We start from the raw sequence: 22,569 nt of genomic DNA, 5'->3' as shown, positions 1-22,569 counted from the left end.
TATTTTAATTGTACAAGCAGATAACCTGAATAATAAATATATCCTAGTGCATATACTCACCAACTCTATTCTGGTTTTCCATACTGTAATTCTCAGCAGGAAAATCTTTTTTTTCTGTCAGCTCCTGGATAAGACCTTTATTTAAGCAGACATCCACATGTCTGTTAAATGACACAAGACTGGTGGTTTTCTGTTCTGTATTACAAACTGGACAAACAAGAACACTGCCTTCTTTAGCTTCAAAGAAACAGGATAAACTAGTTCCTGCTGTATGTTCAGTCTTTTCAAAATGGTCCTCGTTGCCTTGAGATATTCTTTTGGGGAAGAGACACTCTTTCATACACACATTTCTAGCAATGTCACTGAGATTGCTAGGCTGTTGCTCTCTGTGAGACTTATCAGATACTATCTGAGCAAATTTTTCTGTGCTGTTGTTAGTAAAGCTGTCAGACGTACTTGCAGACTGGTCTGTTCTTGCTAATTGATCTGTTTTATTTTTTTGCCATTCATCACCATTTTCATTTTCATTTCTAAATTGTGGGAGTGTGTTGAGTGTATCTTCTCTTGATTTGTCATTCTTGGATATTTCCATAGTATCTTTAACAAATGTCCCATTGAGGCACTCATCAATATGTCTATTAAGTTCTTCCAAATTTTCACTGCTTTGCTCCTCAAAGCAAACAGGGCAGGTGAAGATCTTACAGACATTAGAACTCTGTAAACCTGTGAGTTTCTTTGTTTCTTCCACAAAAGTTGCCGATGACTTCCTATCATGAAAGAGCTGCTTACCTACAGCTTCATTTGGAGGAAGATTCTCACTGTTTAGTAGCCTTGCTGCTCGCTTTTGATCAAAAAAACTCCCTCTGTGAGATGCTTCTGAACTTTTTGTGAAATACTCTTGGTTAGACTTCTCTGGCTGAAGCCTAAGGACACCAATTTCTTTTCCTGATTTTAAGAAACTCGTAATGCTTTTTTGTTGGTACTTCTTTTCTTCTTCACTTAGAAATCCTGATACTCGTACACCTAATGATGAAAAATAAACTTATAACAATAATTTTATGAGAACTTAATACTATTTCTTAATTAACACCTTTTGAGGTATATATCCACTCAATAACCGTGCACTTTATCTCTAAAAGGTGGCTATAGTACCTGCAAATACTAACAGTGGATCACAAGGTCAATACAATTTTATCAGATGCAATCACTTGCCCAACCATATCATTAACAACCCTTAACTTTTAACTGATTGCACTAAAGCACGAGGCTATAAACATAACACGGTTACTTAAAATTCAGTCTAAAAGAGTTTTGCATGAATTTTCCCCACAAAAATATTTATTTTTTCAGTACATTTTAATATCTTAGGCAAATAAGTTTTATGTATCACTAAATGCTTCAAGCAGAATGTATAGGCACCTGAAACATAAAGGTCTTAGGATTGAGACAAATTTACTTTTGTCAGAAGTGTTTGCATTTCTTGCAGAACTTTGTACTTTAAGATCTATAAGCACTTCTGTTGCTGTGGTGCAAAGCAGATTTAAAAGCTCTTTTAAGGCACCCGAATAAGCAATGCTACGATTCAAGATTCTGCTCTCATGCTGATGTGTATGTTGTTCTATAAAACAAGTTCAACTTCAATTAGTAAAACATTCCTGTTACCAATCATCACTCCAGAGCTGTTTCAATTTGCAAAAACTACTACACTAACAGAGAAAGGATAAATAAACTTGTACTGATTTTACTTTAGAGTGCAGTGTATATTATTTTGATACACTGTAAGATCTCATAATTCTGAAAACGAAGAATGAGTTTGAAATATTTTTACCCATAAGTCTGATCCGTAGAGGGTGAGGAGCAACACTATCAATTTCTGTTCCTAACAAGTCTTTAGCAACAGCAAATATTTCCTCCTCAGTAGAAACAGAAGACAGCACAGTTGAAGCTCTTGTTTTAACTTCAAAGTTCACATTCTTTAACTTCAAGGTAACAGTTTTACCCTTGGGAAAAAAAAGAATATAAAAAAGGAAAAAGGTTAAGCATGTCGTAGAAACAGAAACAATTACGATGTAGCATCTATACGGGCCCTTAAGCCACAAGCAAGACCGGGTGCTTATCTGTGCACAGCAAGGGGCACTGCCAAGAATTTGCCAGCAAGATTCTGTATTTGCCCCTAACTGTTGAAGTCAAATTCTCTGAATTGAGTCATTTGGCTACAATTCTCAGCAGACCATCTGCCACCAGTGCATGTTCAACAGAGTTCATGTTTTGCCTACAGGCCACTTCTACCCTAAAAAATTATTTCATCATTTCGAAATTTCCAATACCACATATCCTAACTACTAAGCATGCAAAAGCATACCCAATTATGGATTTGTTGAAAACTTCCTTCCTCCTGCATAGTGCTATCAGAGCCACACAGCTTCCGTGTTTAGCACAGATATTCCCACTGGCAACACCTTCCAAACCATTTGTGTGATCTATCATGTCCATCCAAATGTAAATAAATAGCACTCCCTTTGTTCTGATGCCTTTGTAAGCTTATCTCCTTGTCCTTCTTGGTTGATCATTTACCTTCCAAACTGTCATCTTTTGAGATATTCTTTTATGGCTGAGGAAGACTAACCATAATTCTTTTAGGTCTTGAATGTTATTCTTTGCTTTAACACAAAGACCTCTAAAGAAAACATGTACTGTTCTTTCTAAGTAATAAACAGAAGTCTGGGGAGAAGGAATAAAGGGATTGTTTCTACCATTCATACCACTGAATGCATATATGAATAACTTATCAGCAAGTTTGGCATACATCAAATTCTAAAACTACTCAACTGGCTACTGACTGGATCCTGTATAAATATAGGAGAGAAATATAGTGGTTTACATACATTAGTGTTACATGATTGTCCAAGCATGGCTCTATTACTCCCTTATAAACAAACACTGCTTTTAGCAAAAAATGTTTATATGCTAAGTAACTGGTTAATAAGTTTAATTTTTTTTCCCCACACATATTATTAGATATACACCTCCACAATATCAAAATGCTGCCTACATCATTCTAAACATCTGTAAATGAAACAATGAAGACTTCTGAAGATAGACTGCATGATACGATGCTGCTGAAAGCATTTACACTAAAGCTGCATTTAATAAGTTGGAGTGCAAAGTGGTGTCTATTTGAAGTAATCAGAATAATATAAATACCTTAAGTCCCTCTTTCTGTAGCTCCTGAGCAAGGTCTCTGCAGAGTTCTCGACACAAACTGTACTGGTCTTCTGCTCTGTTTATTTCACTGAATGTTCTAAGACAAAGATGTGATCTTTTTTCAGTATGAATCCTACTATATGTTCATATATAACTGGCTGCAATCTAAAAATATTTTTCATACAGTTAAGCTAAACTACATCAGAAGAATGTTGTATAGGTTTGAGTATTTACTTCAAGGAGAAGTTATTATTAGTAGGAATATTTTGTTTGCAAAATGTTTGCGAGGCCCTTCAAATAATTAAATAATTTGGCTTTCAATTTTTCATGCATTATTTGAAAATGTATCAGATTTAATGTCATTAATGCTTAAATATTTGCAAGACAGAATAATAATGCTAAATGAATTCACAGAACCAGCTAGGCTGTGTAACATCAGAAGAAATTCAGTATTTGAAAGTCAAAATCAGAGCCAAATATCAGAAATAAATAATGCAGATGCTAAGGAAAAGATGCCAGCTAGGATAATTATGTCTAGCCTCAGAGGAGGAAAAGCTATCTTTCTGCCAAAAATGTTGCCAACTGCCTTTGCTAGAGCTTCTTAGTAGGGAAATTACAGTATTTTTTTGTTGTTGTACATTTGCTTTTAGGTAACAACATGAAAGGCAACCTTCAGTTAGTAGTGGTTTTAAGAGAAATGGGAAGCAAAACTTAGACAGCAAATATTTTTGGAAAGGTCTCACAGATCCATTTTTTCATGTCAGGCTTTATATTTACAAGTGTAAAGTCCATATAGTTACACTGGATTTCACATCTCTAAGTTATATTCAGGTTTACTCTATTCTATTGGAAAGGCTTTGTTTATTATCATTCACATTCCCCTAAGAATGTTTGCATGCTGCCAAATTAATGGGACGAATATTTCCCTGTGGGTCCCATACCATTATCCAAGGAGTAATTCATGCTATTCTGGCAATGTTGCAGTCCAAGGTTTGGAAGGAACAGTATAGAGAGGACTGTCTCTTCCCCTCCATATAAACTAGTTTCATGATCTCTCAGCAGCCTGCAAACCAGCACAAGACTAAAGCTGTAAATTTCTCACGTTTGATGGTACCGAAATCTTAAGGGGCTTACTTCAGCTGCTCACAACTACTAAGTCTCAATAGGACTAAGCATCTTTTCTTACCATCTTTCCTAAGAAAAGACAACACATGAGGGTAGGTATAATTATTATGGTGCTCTACAGATTCTCCCTGCATCACTTCTGTATTGAAAACGAACTTCTGGAAACAACAAGCACCACCTTTTTAAGGAACTTTACACTAACTGAAACCTAAAAATAAGGAAATGCATGTGACTGCAGGCTATTACACTGATATTGACATTAGACTAGAACATATAAAAAAACTCAAGCCCTTATATATTTCCACCCTATCTTTAAGCTTCATGATCACTTTGATGTCTTAAAGGCATTAGCAGAATCAGATGATAAGAAAAGACAACACACTCACTGACAAAAATATCTCCATAGTATTCAGGAGCCAAGGGAAAAAAGTAATGAAAGCTTGAATCTAATTTAGTGAGCTTATTGTATATGTTGGTTTTTAACACATATAAGTACATAATGAAATTATACATCTAATAGAAGTATACACTACGTGGTATTTAGTAGTTTTCATAATTAATGCAATTTTTCTCAATATTAAAAAGGCATACCTTTCAGTACTCATGCTTTTTCTTTCTCCATCCCTTCAAAAAGAAAAGCAATTTATTATACTCACTTTACGTAGAACTGTTATCTTTTCAATAAACTCTGAGCCAACCAATTATGCCTCAATAAGTAACAGCAATCTCTTCTATAAAGTCTGGATGCTAACTTTTTCTACAAATCTTGTACATCCAGTTTAAACAAGTGTTAAATGGAGATTTAAAAAAAAGAAACCCTTAAACTTCTGTAGATTAAGTAAAGACATAGATCAGCCATAGATGTCAATAAAAATAAACAGTGTGTAAAAAAACCAAACAACCCCTCCACCCCACAACTCACCTCCTATATCAGGAGTCTTATCTAAAACCAAAACTAACTACAAATCCTATGCTGCCTCACCTCGCTGTAACTGTGAAGGACTGCTATCAAAATCCTGAACATACCTGTATATTTGAATATCTTTTTATCTGAGGATCTGAGGAAATAGTTTGCTTTCTGTCTAAATGATTCTTCAGGTTAAAGGTGACGTGTTAAGGCTGGGTTTTCTTGTTGCATTCTTTCTTTTCAGTTTTAGTTGAGCACCCTTTAACAACTCTTCTGCATATAAGAAGTTCCTCAGAGCAATTTCTTTTTAAGTCCTTTTTAAGTATTTTTGTATGTAAGTATTGGAAATAACAAATTTGGTATGTTCAGATTTTCTCAAAAGAAGGTGGTCAGAAACAACAACCATAAGATGAACTATTTACTGAGGACTCAGGCATTGCTGTGTTAAAGGCTTGCATTCTCCACACTGAAATCACTGAAATTAAGTTGATGCAAAAAAAAGAAGAAATTTCTTAGACATTAAATCCACGAAAAATGTGTTCTCCATATGATGATAACCTTGACTTCTGAAATGCTCCTTTTTTCTTTATTTTTCCTTTTCTTTTTTTTTTTTTACTTTTTTGGGGTTTTTTTATGTACTAGGAGATTTCCCAGACACTACAACACCTAACAAGGGTGAATAAGGGGAAAGAGTGCACCAACTATTAAAAGACTATTCAAGGTCTGTTTATATATTAACAGAAACAAATATTTGTAAAACTGGGTTTTATCTTTTATCAAGTCACCTTTACAAAGTCAATCTTCCTGCACATTTTTTTACAAGTCAACATACTTCTGAATAGAAAGAAACCCAACAACACAAACTTTTGTGCTAGCACATTACTGGGCTTCAAACTGTTAACTGTATATATTATTTTGCAACAAAATGCTACAGTTTGCTTTTTTTTTTTTTTAAGAACAGGTGTTCCGTGCTTGTATCCAGGACAGGCTTAGAAATTACAAATATTATTGAAGAGATGTATTCACTAGTCAGACTGACTTCTCCTAAACAGGAAGCTAAAAGCAATTAAAGTAGTATGAACTTTAAAGGAGCAGATATTAAGAAGGATATAAAAATCTTCAGTTCTATTCCACCGAATTCACATGTTGATATTACAAATATATATGTAATCCTCATAGAAGACACATAAACTTCACTTTCTTTCATTAGAAATATGACAATTTTACCACCAGAGAAGATCAAATACCAATGCAATTTTCATTATAATCAGATAATAATAAACACTAATGAATGTGTATTGTTTTTTTCAAGGAAACAGGAGTGAACACCTCTGCTTAGGGCAATTCAGTTCTGTTCGGCTATTTTGATAATTATGAGGTTATCCTAAATGATCCTCCCCTGATTTCTTGATATACACTTATGTACAACTTCCCTGACAAGACTTTTTTAGATTTCATATTTAAACAGGGCTGTGCAAACCTTTGCTTTTTCATGTTTGGCTGCTGTATCTTAGCCATAAGTATAACAATAACAGATGTCAGAGACTTTAAAAAATATGCTAAACAAGCCATATTTCCATAATATTTGTCAATAAAATAAAATGTACATTATGTAACACACACAAAGAAACATTCAGAAAATTCTGAACATAGGAGGAAAAAAACCCCAAAGCATACTTTTCCAAATGTGTTGAGCCCAAACCAAGGGAAATATCCAAGAAATTACGCCAAGATATTTCTGAAAACAGAAGAGAAAGCAGTGCCCTCTGCTGATAAAGTTCTGAGCAAGTCACAATTCCAAGGGCTTTTAACATCTTCTCTGTTACTTTTCCTATGCCTGGCACCTAAAAAAGAGTAAGTAACATTATACTGGAAACTTTCCACTTGTAGATCCATTACCAAGAACAATTTAAATCAAACACAACTTGGAAGATTACCTAGAAAACTGTATCCTTTCAGTAGAAATTTTCCTTTTAGAACAGAAAAAACATACATGACAGCAGAGTAAATGTCATAGTGTCTCTTACCTTTCTAATGGGTAAATCTTTTAGGAAGTCTAGCACTGCTTGTCTCTCAGGAGTAATTCTGTATTGCCCGTTAGGCTTATTACGATCACTGCACATTTTTGCTAACATTGTATTTGGTGCTATTCCTTAAAAACAAACAAATAAACCCCACCTTTAAAAAAATACAAGATGGAGTTTAATTTCAACAGTCAAATATTTAAAAGCAAATGAGCAGCCTACATATTTGGCAAAGACTAAAATAAGGAAAAGAATGACAATAACTGATAACCAGACTTGATATAATTCTGCAAAAAAAATTTTGAGATGGACATCAGAGAATATAAATACATGTAGCAGATTAAATATAACAGATAAAGTTTACTTCCTATTATAAGATAGTCAGGATAACATAACATGCCCTAATAAGTCATGAAGGGTTAAATACCAAGTGCTTAAAAATAACATCAGTTACGTGATTGAACATTTTCATGACGTGATTATGGTGAGACAAAGGAAATGCTTCCAATGGCAGTTATAATGAACTGTTTAGGAGAAGATCTTTCTTCCTTGTATTTCAGCAAAATGACTTTTTTGACAAAATTTACCAAATTTTAGTATTTTGTGGGCTAGCAGTGCAAGTAGTCATTTAGAAATACATATATTTCACAGCCACTGATAGGAATGAGGAGGGATGGCTCTTTTTCTATCAAAGTATCTGTTTCTACAAATGAACTCTGGAATTGGTTTAGCAAGAAAACTAAAATAACTCTGTGCTAGAGTCCTAGTGGTCCAACTTTTGATATGCTCACCAATAAAACATTATTCAAGATGGCAGAAATAATTCTACTTACTATTGATTATCAGTATTTTTTCAGTTAGCCTTCTAATTGTTTTTCACTGTTGGGCTTAAGATTCCTGATTGCACTTATAAAAGCTATGCTTGTTTTCTAAACACAAACTTATCCTTAGGAAGACAAAATTTCAGTAAACAAAACTGATATTTGTCTACCAATATAGTATAGTATCTCGTGAGATACTATACATAGGTGGAAGACTCATCCAGCTTCCTCTTACAAGCTGTTTCGTTACCTCTGCTTACATTTCACATTTCCTTAGCCTTCTGCATCTGCTTCATAAAGCTCAGCATTCCCTGATGCCTCACTGACCTGGTTCACAAAGCACTAGGGTGGCTTCCAACCTTTGTGGCTAGGGACATATACTGGTTTTAGTGACCTAATGCAGACTATAATCAAAACACTTGAGATTCAGAGGTAGCTTGCCTGAAGTCAAGACATAAAATTTGACTGGTAAATATTAAAAAGCTACTGAAGAGTTTACTAAACTTCAACACATATTTACTTCTCTGAGAACTAACATTTTAATGAATTTTGATATTTTCTTAAGCAAAGAACGGTGTGGAGAAGTCAGAAACACATAACAATATGGATCTGCTATTCAAATTAAGAGCAGTTTAGCAACCAGTGACAGAATTTACTATGACCCATTGGCTGACAGAAACAATTTACGTGATGCACTAAAATAGCAACCACCTGTGCTAAGATCAGCTCAGGTGCACTGGTCATTTCTCCACATTACTTACTTGTATTTTAAGAAGAAAGAAGCAAAAAGATAACTGTTGCAATGATTAAAAAAGAGAAAAAAGGAAAACAAACAGCAGTGGCTTTAATAGCTGTGAAATCTCCTGAAACAACTGAAAGTCACAGTCTTTGCAGAAGAGAGCATGTACATGTAAAGAGAGCATATTTCTTTGCAGCGCAAGAATGCTGTGGCAAGGTTAAATTCTTAATTAACGTCCTCTGAGATAAGAGTAGAAGACATTCTGGAAATACAAAGATTTACTATTATTCATATGTGTCTGAATACCTGCACTAGCAGTCAGTTGAGTTTTCTGCTCAATCCTAAAGCGAATTTCCTTCACAACTTCTTCTGCAGAAGTACCAAAGACAACTGAATTTTCTACTGATTGACTTCTTTGTTTAAGGTGAGATGTGTTGTCTTCAAACAGTACCGGTGAAGAAGAGTATTCACCCTCATTAAATTTGTCAGACATATTCATATCATCTTTATCTAAGACAGAAACACAAACGATTAATACATCCATATATAACATCCTGATTTCCTTCTACAGCGGCTGCAGAGTTCACTAGTGGTTTTATTTCTTTCTACTTTTATTTAGACATTGCCTTTTTTTTTGTTTGAAGATACGAGAGTCATAACTGCTTTGTTTTTATTATGTTTTGAACTTGGCTGAGACTGGCAGAATTAGCTAGGAGACTGGACATAACTTCCAGAAAAGCAAAAACGTTTAATGGCCTGTTGCTGTAGCAGCTGAAAACCATCAAGATTTTGGCTTTATTTTTGTTTCAAATCAGATTGAAAGCCAGATGCTCTCTTTTTCTGGTGGAAATGAACATCTTTTGCAGAAGTTTTTTCAATATTGTCCAAAGAAAATTAGGTTTCTGGAATATGTGGTTCTAGAACTATCAGTCTGGTGAGCTTCTTGTTTTCAACTGCAGTCATAGTAGAACAAGTAATTCAGCAGTCCTTTTTGTCTGACTCTACAAACATTACACTTACAGTTTCACATTCCAAGCAGTTGTTTGTGTTTCAGAGGAAGAAAGATGTCAAAGAAGTATGAAGAAGCACATGATAAATATCACACACCAGTGATATTTATTTTGTAAAGATCATGCCAGTTCACTGCTTTCTATTTTATTAATACTTTTCTGCAGTAGTGTATCCTTTATAATCCTTTTAATGACTATTCAGATAATTTCTGAATACTGATAATATAAATGTTCCAGTTAGTGCATCCTTCAACCGTTCTACCATGCAGTTTGGTTTAGAAAGCCCAGTACCACTTTTTACACATTTTACTCACGTTAAAAGAAAAATATCCTCCAAGTCCAAATCATTAGCAGTACACCTTTTATTAACAAGTGAGCAATAGAGGAAGTTGACCTGTTAACTAAAAATCTGAGGTAGAGAATATATGCAAGGACCTAAGTATTTACACTTCCAATGGGTGCAGCATATCTGAAGCTTATGTTATGTGCATGTGTGACTGGCACCCCCCACTCCCGACTTCTGGTACCGTGTTGGTCATCGTGACTGAGGCCATTTCACAAGGCGAGCAGCCCTTCTCTGGACCTCTCCCCTCGTTAACAAGCCCAGAAGGTCCTGTGCCCCAAGGAGACAAACCAGATACCTTCTTCCCCTCCCTCCTGGCCTCAGGGTCCCTGGGCACCAGGCCAATCACTCCGCTCCGTGCCCGCCCCCAGGTCCTGCTCCGGGCCAGCCCGGGCTGTGGGTGATCCCTGTGGATGACCCCAGTGGCTGCAGTGCCAGGAAGCATTCACAGCCCCAGGAGCACTGTCTGTCTGTAAAATCCCCTGCAACGGGTCCTGAGAGGGAACTTGTACCAGAGCTGCTGCTGGACAGAGAGATCTGGGACCCCCACTGTCCAGGGACACCTCTGCCATTGTCTGCTTCCTCCGAGGACTGAGGGAGGGACTCGTGTTCTTTTATATGATTTTTGAGTTAGATTAAGAGTGTTAGTGATACATCAAACCATGTGCTATGATCCAACCCGATCTGCAGAGGGTCCAGACTGTATTATATTATAAACTCTTTATTTTGCTACTTACAGATTGTACTACACTGATTCTCCTTACAGAAATCCTCTGCCATTCTAATAATAAATTCCACACCATGCTAACAATTAAATCCTGTTAAGAAAATAAAGCTTAAATCCTAACTACAATTTAATGCCATCATCATTCTGCCAAGAATCCCTAAAAGAAACTGCCTGTCATCTCAGTGTCAGGCAACCACATGAAAAGTAATTTGCTTACCTACTCCTGTAGGGCTTTCTGTGTTAAAAAAGAATCTTCTCCTATCTTCAGGCCAGTTCAGTCTTTCCTCCAAGTGCTCTGTTATGTTCAGGTAGGCTTCATCTAGGCCCATAGGCATAAAGTTGGGATCATATTCAGCCAGTATTTCTCTAACCTTGATAAACACATAGTGAAAGTTTAAAGCCTCACTGCTATAAGAGCAGATCTTGACACACAATTAGGACATGAACAAATGTACTCCGAAACTTCAAAATGACCAATAAATATTAAAGATACTTAAGGAACAAATTATTTCTTCATACTGTAAAATTATAGCAGTGCTTCTCACAAGTAGTAAGATATTAGTAGTAAGTGAGAACTAAACAGATGCAGAGCAGTGTATTTTACTGCAGAGGTCACTAAGATCAGTGCATAAGGACACCAGGTTCACTGACACTGCAGTAAGCATGTGAATAAAACTCTGGGGATCTGAAACTCAGCAAAGCAGATGATGCATCTTTCTGCACTGCGTGTCAGATACCACATTATGCAAGGGTTAAAAAAATCCACCATCAACTGCAAACATCTAAGTTTTAAATTACATTAAAACTAAAGTTATAGCCAGTATTTTAGAGTAGTAGTTAATGCCACAGTTAAAACTTTTTGGGAAATCTTTAGTGATAAGTGCATCTTCCTAGAAGGAAACATAGTAAAATAAATGGTCAAAATAAAACCTCTACCTTCTCTACTCTCTCTTTTTTTTTAAATATGGAGGAAAATCTGACTGCCTCATGTGTTTTCCTATCAGTTTGGATCAAATTCTTAGGTATCACAATGTTTGTTCACATGCACTTCATCTTTCTGAAACTGAAAAAAGATAGGATTCACTATTGGATTTTAAATGACAAAATGAAATATATTTAAATATTTTCAATCCAAATCCCAAGAGAAAAATGTAAGTGAAAATCCAAATCAAAGTTTAGTGGTACTATAGTTAGATGTGGACATAGTTTTTTAGCAATAAATCTAGGCACGGTTCCACACACACCAAATCTTCTAGCACGGTAATTCCAGGTGGACTTAGGAGAAATTAAAAAAATTTAATACTTTACCTTATCAAACAACAAATGAAATATGTAACATGAAATCCAAGATCCTTACCAACTTCAAATCCATTCTGAAATACTCATATTTATATATGCTTTCTTTTACAGAAGTGAAAAAAATCAAGTAAGATTAACCTTACTTTTTGTATGTGAAGAAACTGAGGCTTCATAAAAATATGGAAGTCAGGAGACTTGTGTCATGCACTGGTTTCATTTAAAACATACAAAAGATCTTTTTTCCTTTTTTTTTTTTTTAAACCGGGCTTTCGGGTAACCCAACTATTTCCTCTGGCACTAAGTAAACTACTGCCATTAAGGTAAAATATGATTTCTTTTTTCCCTATTTCTTCTGCTCTTTATATCAAGTCCCTTCTTTTAAAAAAAAAAAATCTGCATTTAGAACTCGCTAATGTTCTTTGCTTTTCTCTCTCCAGTAATTAGTATTCAAAATTATGATTATGCATTTTATGAAATTATTATCTCCATGTTTCCTACGTACTTCCAACTTCCTAATAATTAGACCATGCTTCATGGTTTTGAACTTCTAAGAATAATAAGGCTCAAGTGCTACCACTACGCAGAGGTTTTCAAAACCTCTATCAGCAGCACTACTAACTAGTAAAACAGCAAGATGGGTGAATGTAATGCTCTTTCGTCCCCTTGCCCAAAAGCACCAATTTTTTGTTTAACTTATATTTAAAGCCACATCACTGAAGAGTTTAATATTTATGCTATCACTTTTCATATTATCTAGAACTGATATTATGGATAAAGTCTAAAACCAAGTACACCAACTTTTGGTTAGAGAGCACTTTCAGACTTACCTCTTTACTCACTTTGCCATATTTTTCAAAGTTTAGTGGTACTATAGTTAGATGTGGACATAGCTTTTTAGCAATAAATCCTGGCATGGCTGCACGCACACCGAATCTTCTAGCATGGTAATTTGAGGTGGACTTAGGAGAGAATAAATAAGTTTACTGTTCAGTAATCAAATTCTTCTTAAAGTTTACTATTAAAGAATCACATTCTAATCACATAGCTTCACATAGAAAAGACTGACAAGGCTAAGAGTTTACATGCACTTGCCCCTCCCCCCTGCCTTTCAGACTGTTTACATACTTTAAATTTTCATTAGTACACTTTTTACTTCAAAATAAAACCCACCTTACACGGTCAAGTCTAAGAACAGTTGTTTTTTCTATTATTTTTGGGGCCTTCACACTTTCTATATAATAGTGTCATTATACTATACTATTATTGTTATGGTTTATTAGGCTTAAGATTTATGTAATCAATTTCTGTAGTTTAACATATGGCCTTACCAACATACTCATTGATCCCACTGCTATAGGCTTTTCCTTCAGCTCTGGATTGTCTCTCATTTCCACAGCTGCATAAAAGGCATCCATGTCAATGTGTACAATTGTACTGCTAAGGTTACGGGTCTGTTCCAGTTCTACCACAAGTTTGTCCACCTGAACAGAAGAAACCAATAACTGAAAAACTAACCTGGCAGAAGTGCAGCAGTATATGCACCTTGCATATAGTTAATGGAAAAAAACTAACAAACCCAATCACCACCAAACTGGCATAAAAAAACCCAAACAACAAAGTTTCTGACAAAACTTGCTCCCAGAGAGAACACTGCTGCAGCAATTGGTACAAAAACCACCCAAAAACTCAATGAAAAAAAAATTGTTGTCATCTAGCCCCAGCTGGCAACTAAGTTCATGCAGCCACACCCTCACAGTGGAATGAAGGAGAGAGTCAGAAGAGTAAAAGTAAGAAAACTCATGCATTGAAATAAAGACAATTTATCACATAAACAAAAAGCTATGTACACAAGCAAATCTAAATAAGGAATTCATTCACTGCTTCCCATGGGCAGGCCAGTGTTCGGCCATCTCCAGGAAAAACAGGTTTCATCCCATGTAACAGTTACTTAAGCAAACAAATGCTGTAACTGCAAAAGTCCCCATTCCTTCTTTCCCCTCCCACTTTACATGCTGAGCATGATGCCATACGGTCTGAAATATTGCTGTGGTCAGTCAGGGACACTGTCTGAGCTATGTTCCCTCCCAAATCCTTGTGCACCCCCAGCCTCCTCATTGGTGGGGTGGGGTGAGGAACAGAAAAGGTCTTGGCTGTGTGCAAGTGCTGCTCAGCAATAGCTAAGCATCTCTGTGTTATCAGCACTGTTTTCAACATAAATCCAAAATACTGCCCCAGGCCAGATACTGTGAAGAAAATTAAGTCTATGTCACCCAAAAGTAGCACAAAAGACCACCCAACAAACAACAAAATCCTACATGTGGAAAAAAACAGATGATGGAGCTGATTCAGACAGAAACTTCTTAAGACTTTAGTTGAAGTACTTTGCTTTAGTGACATAGGTTATTTTTAAAAAATGAAAACATGCTATTACAGAATTTCCAACACTCCTAAATAAAGCTATCACACTTCAAAAAATTTGCCTAGAAGGGTGAAGACCAGCAGCTCATAGGACACAACCATCTTGTCTTGTCAGAAATAAGGTCTCAAACAAACAGGTTCATTTATAGCTAAGTTAGCTACTGTCAATCCCTCAATAAAATTCCTCAATACGTGTTAGAGGAGTTCATATCATATGAGGCTAGATTGCCAGGAAAATGACAAGGTTTTTAAAGAAAAGCCTATATACAAAGTGTGTTTCACTCCAAATGGTAAAGATGTATCTCTACTAGTAGACTGTGAGCAGAACTGCTTTATCAGCTCCATGGCAATGTGAGGCAGAGGCCAAGACGCAGATAGCTCTATGAAATACGTTAATTGTGCTTAATTTGCTTGCACTTTTTTATCAAAAGTCATGCAGATCATGTGCTTGTTTCTGAAATAGTGTTCAGCTATGAATTAGATATGAACCGTACATGTCATGAGAAAGTATGAGTGAATTATTTGACAGGAGATTTTTAAGGTCTACTGATTTAAGATAACTGTTTTGGCAGCATCACATATCATTCTATAAGCAAGAGAAAATACAGGAAAAAAAAAGAAAGAGCTATTAAAATATGATTATCTAACCACATTAATGATTATGGTAACCTTGATTTACACAACAAAAGGCTGACACTGCTAGTAAAAAATCAAATGATTCAAATGATTCAAGAAATGGAATTAGCAAAAAGGAACCAAAGTTTCAATATGCTTGCAGACACAAGAACACACACAAACTCATGACATTAAGGCACCATTACAGAAATGTCTCTGGACTGACTGCAATGCATTTATGGTCCTCAAAAGGAATGTTCACATGCAATTTTCATGGTCACTTGAAGACTTTTTTTTTCCTTCTGTCAACAGAGCTGCCTAATAAAAAAACCATAAAAATCTTACCCCAAAAAAACCATCTTTCGAGCTCAAGACTCTTGAACCAAGACAAGTGAGCTTGGAATGTTCTAATTAAATTGCTGATTAATGATTTACAAAGTATTTTCTTTGTTTTGTTCCAACTTGATTTGAGGGATAAAAGGCTACAATGGGGCCTTAAACTAGGTTACTCCATACAGAAGAGTACAGTATGCTCTCTGAGGCTGAGAAAACTGGTTTAGACAAATTAAAAGCACAGGAGGAAAGCCATTCAAATGAACAACTGAAAAAAAGAGTGGAGTATTTATATTGTTTTCATTATGCTACTAATTCAACAGAGTTTTATGTCACACTATAATTATCAAAAGCATCCTTATTTTAAATTATACTCTGCAGATAATTATCAGGTTACTCTCAAATTCAAATTGTTCAATTAATACTGTCAGTTGCTACTCTAGTTACACAACTCCTGCATTTCAATTTGTCACATTTATAACAAAAACTTATTTTTGCTTTTCCTCCCCAAATATATTTCTAACATGCTACTTATTGATCAGCTAACAAACACATCTGAACAATGAAGCAAAATTACACTAAATAAAATGATAGCTCCTCAGCAAAAGAAACTGATACAAGCAATATTACATAACAAAACCCAGCCAAATGTACTCAGAGAACACTAGGAACCTACAAACATCTCCTTAAAAGTTATGGAGTAATTCCTTAAGAGGCAAACCAGGCTGGCAAGTTTTTAAAAGCTTCTTTCAATTATCCTTTGAAGATAAAAAGAGATACTTTTAAAAATTTATTTATAAGCTAGATAAAAAAACCCAAAACTAAAAAGTACAAATTGCAATTAGAAGTTTAATTTTGCTTACAGTGACTTTTAGACAATTTGAAGAGTAATCTCTCCTTTCTTACCCTATGATACAATATATGAGTTTTCAAAGCATGACAGAAGAGTGAATAAAAGCAAGACAATAGTAACTATTTACCCAGTAACTATTTATCCCAGAATAAACATCTGGGATAAAACCAACATGGATGAAAATAGCAAACAACAGTATGGTAGTTTCCAAATCTGGTAGTAGCTGGATACTTTTTAAAGTATTATTAACTATTGCTGAATTTCAACCAGTTCCACTCTAGGCTGTTGAGATAATCTGTTACAGAAAAGCTTTCAAAAATTACATGATACTGTACAGTATATAATTTCCCTTAAAATGTTACAATTACATCCATGAGGAAAACTTCAAACCACATTTACATTTAAGATTATCAAAACCAACCAACCAACCAAAAAAACCCAAACAAAACCCCCAAAACAAACAAATAAAACAAAAACAACAACAAAAAAAAATTTGTACGCAGAAATGCCAGTTTTAAGATTTACAAGTCCTTTCTGATCTTCAATATTTGCAAAATCGATGGTGGTAAGTGCCCTTCTGAAAAGATGGTCTTCTAAGGAAAACTAAAATTTGAGGAATACCCTCACAAATTCCTTGGTATACACACATTCTACTGGCGAGAAAGACAGCAAAATCCAAGATTTCAAGATGTTTTGGTAGCTCCAAAGATCTAAACTTAGCCAGTAAAGAAGTGTGCATGTTATACCCTCTAATGACAGTTCTCATGAAGTATGACAGCTGACCTAACAGTTTCTCCACTGGAAATAAGGATGACTGTTATTTCAGCAAGTAGCATAAAGACATCAAACACGGAGTTTCAAACTTGGGTCCCAGTAAGACCCATATGAGAGAATTTCTCTCTTTAAGTTTCTTTTTTTTTCTATAGAAACCAGTTTTCATAAGAAATATTAAAATAACATTATATTAAAAGATCAAAGAACCAAGTTCAGAAAAAGCCAACAGGAAGGTAGACAAAGCAATACAAATTCATTGGCTTCCACTATGTGCACTACATATTCTTTCATGACATAACTATACATTAATATTATATATAAGATTCCAGTCATTCATGTAATTTATTTTATAAGAAAGATTATTCTCTTTAAAATAAATAGTTCTGTGGTGAAGGGAGGATAGAAATGAAAGTATTTTTTTCTGTAATTAAGTGACTTAAAAGCTATCTCAGTTAACTAAAAAAAGCAATTGTACAAGCAGAGTCATAATTGATCTATGCTAAAGATTCACCAAAAACCATTGTGGCATAGAAACTTACAACAAACTTTTCTGAGGTACTCAGAATTGCAAGCTTTTCTGAGCGCAAATTTGAGACACGGGTATCTCATGTACAGAAGAGATTTGCAAATCTGTAATGAACAAAGAAAGTTGTACACCATAAAAAGCTCAACCTATAATCCTCACAACGGCATTGAAAATTAATGGATGTGTCTAATCTTCACGTGCTTCAGCTCCTAATCTCATCATCATCATCATCATCATCAGGGCCAGTCTTCGCAAACGAAGATTTGGGAAAGGTCTTTACCCTTCCAGCCTGCGCAGTGGATTTTTTAGGTGAGACACAGTGTGCGCTGAACTGAGCCCACCCTTTAATCCTGAGGTTCATCTGCTGGGGCCGAGCGAGCTTGGACAGTGGCAGCGAGGTCCTCAGGACGTAGGTTTGTTTAGAGTGACCTTCTCTTAGATGGATGGCCTTACAGGGCTGATGAGCTCCATCTGCCCGGGGGAGTTCCCTGACCGGGAATTGAACCCCGGGCCGTGGCGGTGAGAGTGCTGCATCCTAACCACTAGACCACCAGGGGGCCCCTCCTAATCTACAAACCAAAAAAATTACTACTTTTCTAGAGTAATGTAAGAATTAAGAATTCACAGCATGTGGTGTACAACACAGAAAACTCTATGAGGAAGTCAGTAATTCTGTATTCCAAACTGTAATCTCCCTCATTCCATCAGAGGTCACTGAACACAAACATACATATATTCTAAAACTCAAGACTTGCACACTATGATACTTATTAACAAAGTATTTAACAAATCTTTACATAAATTACTTTAAACTGATCAGACAGAAGAAAAGGAATTACTTTGCTTCATTTTACTCATTTAAGAGAACGTTTTGGAGAGATTTTGCAATCTGTTCCTCTAGCGAGTTTTTAAGATGACATCATCAAAACATTGTGCACTTTTATTTGAATGTCTAACATCAAAACAGTAGTTAACATTGTGCCTTCCACTAGAACTTAATGCAATAAACTAGAAAACACCATAATGTTTATGACTTGACATTTACTCCAAAAAACTTCTACAAGATTAGTACCTGCAGCTGTGCTTTCAAGAGCTGTTGTGTTGTAATTTTCTCTTTTAGCTGCATCATTTTTTCAATTCGTTGGTTAACTTGTTGATCTTTTTTAAGTTCATTTTCATAAAATCTAGAACCCTGAAAGAAAAATCACAAAAACACTGAGGTTTTTATTTGTCTTCTCCTTTAAGCAACCATATCTGATCTTTAAACACAGAAAACATAAAACACAGTAATGGTTTCTAATGCATTCTTTGGATTTTCATATAAATGATACAGAAAAGAGATCAGTGGTTCTTTGCATCTCTCGCTTCAAACAACACAAATATATCTCTCCTTCTCAGAGCCCCTATACTTAAATGAGTATAAGGGACATATTTAGAGAACTTTGTATGTTTACTCATTCTAACACTTGACAACAAAAATTCAAAAAGAGTAGATAAAAGTCAAACTATTTTTTGCAACACCTCCAAGGTATGGAGTATAAAACTAATAAAAATTTATTTAAGCATTTTGCCAGATTTCCATATAGTTTAATATATATGGAAATACAAAACGACATTGTGTAAGTCAAATTCACTTGTTACATTCTGTTGACCTTTTAATCTTGAAGGACATTGCAGAATTAGAAGCTATTTGGAAGAGGATGATCAAAACCAAATGGTTATAAAAAAGTCCTGCTGCTCTCAAGTATTTAATTGCTCCTTCAAAAGGCATAAATAAAAGGAGATGAAATGAAGACAAAAAAAGACAACAATCATGTACAAAATGTATAATGTGACTTCCCTTTCTGACTCATAACAAAGAAAAGAGAGCATACAATGAAATAGAAAAGAGGAAAATTCAAAACGAGGAAAAATATTTTTCTTGCAAAATCTGCTTAGCTTACAAGGGAAATAACATTTGCAGGAAAAGGTAATGTCTTTTATTGAGCTATTTGGTAAAATCTGCAGAAGTGGACAAATTTTTAGCTTAAAGTGTCTGACTACCAAACTGTCAGAGACACCAAAAATTCAGCCACAGTCAAGTAAGAATAAGGCGTTTATATAAAAAGCAAAAATATCTGCTTTTATAATAATGATAAAAAAGATGAATGGTAGGACTGTAGAGTCATGTCTCATTGTTTAGAAGAAATCTCTGATTAGAAGAAATTTGGGGGTGTTTTCTTTGAGTATCAGACATGCATTTTATCTTTTCTCCCTCTGCAATCAAACATGACTTGTTGAGACTCATTGAAAGAAATAAGTACCAAAATATAGGTGTGGGAAGCAACCCAATACTTAAGATTATTATTAAGCTGCGGGCTTTTTTTGCTTCTGTGGTATTTCACAGTTGAAATGCCATAAAATCTTTCTCTAATACAGTTGTGGCTAGTGTTTGTAGGTGTCATTTTGCAGATTATAGAAAAGCTTAATAAAAAGAATCAATGCTTCTTTTCAGATTTCTTGAGATGTATCTGGTATTCATACTCTCTCGCTTTGTTTGCACAGAAATATATTCTAATGGACACATGCCTCTAAGTCAGTTTTAAAAGTTTGTTTTACAGCTAATTCTATTTCACACCGGGAAATGAAACAGTAACTTTGCTATTAAAATAATTTATGCAAACATCATTATTTGGGATATGTCTGACAAAGTACTGTTTTCAAGAAAGAGCATACAGAATAAGTACAAGAAACATCTAAGTGAAATGGAGCTTGATAGCATATGAAGTATGATCAATGTGAAATTGCACACGCACACAAAAACAAGTTTGCGAAATAAGAGCTGTTTGCAGCGTGTTTAGTTTCCCCCCTGCCCTGCCCTTGCAGTCTGCCACAGAGCAGTAGTAGTCAACACACAGTTCATGAGCAAAACATCAAACACTTACTTTAGGGCCATAGTGACACCCAAGGAAATACCCACTTGATCAAGGAGAAGAAAACCCAGAGTTGATCAAATAAAGTGTTATCCCTATATTGTCCTATGTGAACTCTTGGAAGAACAACTAAGAGGGATAATATTTCAATGCTTTGTAGATTTGTGGGGTTCTCTGTGGATCTTTGGTACAAAGTTGCACACTACTGGCCACCTCTCTTGAATACTGAGAAGACAGTCAAGAAGACAGGCAATGAACACCAAGAAATTCTACTGAAAGTACTAGAAAAACCTAATTACATCAAATTCATCAGTTACAGGAAGGTGACCAATAGACGTAAATCTGCTTGGCTAATTAATGATGGAGTGGACAAAAGGAACAGAAAAAGGCGAAACAAGAGGCCTAAGGAAGCTGCAACCTTCACAACTACCTCTGCAAAATGCTGTGACATTTAGGTACTGCTTTGGACAAAAAGGGAGCACTTAAGGACATACACAATTGTATTCCTCCATTTCCCTGTGGGTGAATCCAACAATACCCTATGTGACACTAAGCTACAGTCCCTCCCCTTCTTCCCAACACATGCCTTTCTCCTAAGAAGAAGCCCTCATATATACACATATGAGGGATAAAACCTGGAGAAGGAAGAGGGCCTTATGATACTGGACCACAGATAAAATATAGAAGAAATGTAATCACACCGACCTTGGTAGCTTCCATGATGATTTTATTGATTTTCTCTTTATCCAAACCTTGCATTCCAGCTTTGTTATCATTAAGGCCCACTCTAAGTAGAAATCCATCATTGCAAGAGCTGTTAGCAACTTTTTTCATATCGTCCATTGTACTTCTTGAAAACAAGTACCTGTTTTAAGACTTAATATCTGAAAAAAAAAAAGATTTTGCATCAAATATTTATGTTCCAATTGAACAGTAACAAAAAATAAATTTTGGAATTCATTTGCTTAATTTATCGAATAAGCATTTTATACTTATTCAGAAAACAACACATCACAAATATGAAGACCTGTATTCCTGCAAAGTGGCCACATGAGACCTGCCATACTCATCACCATAAAGCAATTCTATGAATGTCTGGAGAACAGTAAGCCTCTATTCTTTTATTAACTTATAAACATAGTCTTTTAAAAGCTTCCTAACGGAAATAATGGAGCACCACCAACTTCAGGTAAAGACTAGTACACCTTACATAGGTACATGCTATTTATGCCTATCAGATGAAACAACACTGTTTTAAGCACGAAATACTATTTACTAGACTATTATGTTAAAAGAAGCTGAATTATTTTTAAATTACAGAAGACCACTGCTTATTTAGTCCTCGTTCATACTTGAGAAAAGCCATAGAATCGTTCCCAGTAATTTCTAGCTCAAATTCAAAACTCTTGTTTGTGTTAAAGCTCATCTTTTAGAAACAGATGGCTTAAGTTAAAAGTTTTGAATAAAACCCTATAGTTTAATTCAGGGTAAAAGTCATATATTCTTTTTTTTCCATTAATGTGTAGAGCCATGGTATCCAACTGGTAGAACTTACCAAGCCTTTACTACTCAATTACTTCCATCAGCAATTTCTCATACATGCGGGTACTTCTGATGTGTGAACTTCTGACACCCTCCCTTTTTCTTTACGAAAGTAAATAGCTGAATCCAACAATAGGCTTTAATTACATGGAAAATTGTCTAGTTTTTAAATTGATCTCAAAAAAATAAAGAAGGTGAATTTCATCTTCTATTGAGTGAACGTGTGGTCTTGTTTTCACCAGATTTAAACAAGCAGTTATAGAACAGTTTGAGTTGGAAGGGACCTTTTAGAGGTCATCAAGTCCAAGGCCCTGCAACGAGCAGGGACATCTTCAACCAGATCAAGTTGCTCAAAGTCCCGTCCAACCTGACACTGAATGTTTCCAAGTGTAGGGCA

General features: G+C 35.3%; 1 protein-coding gene across 6 annotated transcripts in view; it reads right to left on the bottom strand.

Moving 5' to 3' along the window:
* POLK (DNA polymerase kappa) overlaps nt 1-22,569 on the bottom strand; it is a 33,626-nt gene that overhangs the window by 3,066 nt on the left and 7,991 nt on the right. For all 6 annotated transcript variants that reach the window (XM_027710028.2, XM_039384555.1, XM_027710025.2 and 3 more), the window contains exons 2-13: nt 21,336-21,514; nt 18,791-18,910; nt 13,528-13,680; nt 13,027-13,158; nt 11,118-11,271; nt 9,127-9,330; nt 7,264-7,388; nt 6,914-7,080; nt 4,921-4,953; nt 3,205-3,301; nt 1,829-2,000; nt 61-1,023 (exon numbers count right to left, since the gene is read on the bottom strand). In XM_027710028.2, coding sequence (XP_027565829.2) covers nt 61-1,023; nt 1,829-2,000; nt 3,205-3,301; nt 4,921-4,953; nt 6,914-7,080; nt 7,264-7,388; nt 9,127-9,330; nt 11,118-11,271; nt 13,027-13,158; nt 13,528-13,680; nt 18,791-18,910; nt 21,336-21,473 — 2,458 coding nt within the window. In that variant the 5' untranslated portion in view covers nt 21,474-21,514. The remainder of the gene's footprint in view (nt 1-60; nt 1,024-1,828; nt 2,001-3,204; nt 3,302-4,920; nt 4,954-6,913; nt 7,081-7,263; nt 7,389-9,126; nt 9,331-11,117; nt 11,272-13,026; nt 13,159-13,527; nt 13,681-18,790; nt 18,911-21,335; nt 21,515-22,569) is intronic.

This window comes from Pipra filicauda, unplaced genomic scaffold (genome assembly GCF_003945595.2).
Source record: "Pipra filicauda isolate LSUMZ 115617 unplaced genomic scaffold, ASM394559v2 scaffold35_size7292922_pilon, whole genome shotgun sequence".
In the NCBI taxonomy this organism is placed as follows: domain Eukaryota; kingdom Metazoa; phylum Chordata; class Aves; order Passeriformes; family Pipridae; genus Pipra; species Pipra filicauda.
This window is presented reverse-complemented; position numbering and strand designations above follow the sequence as displayed.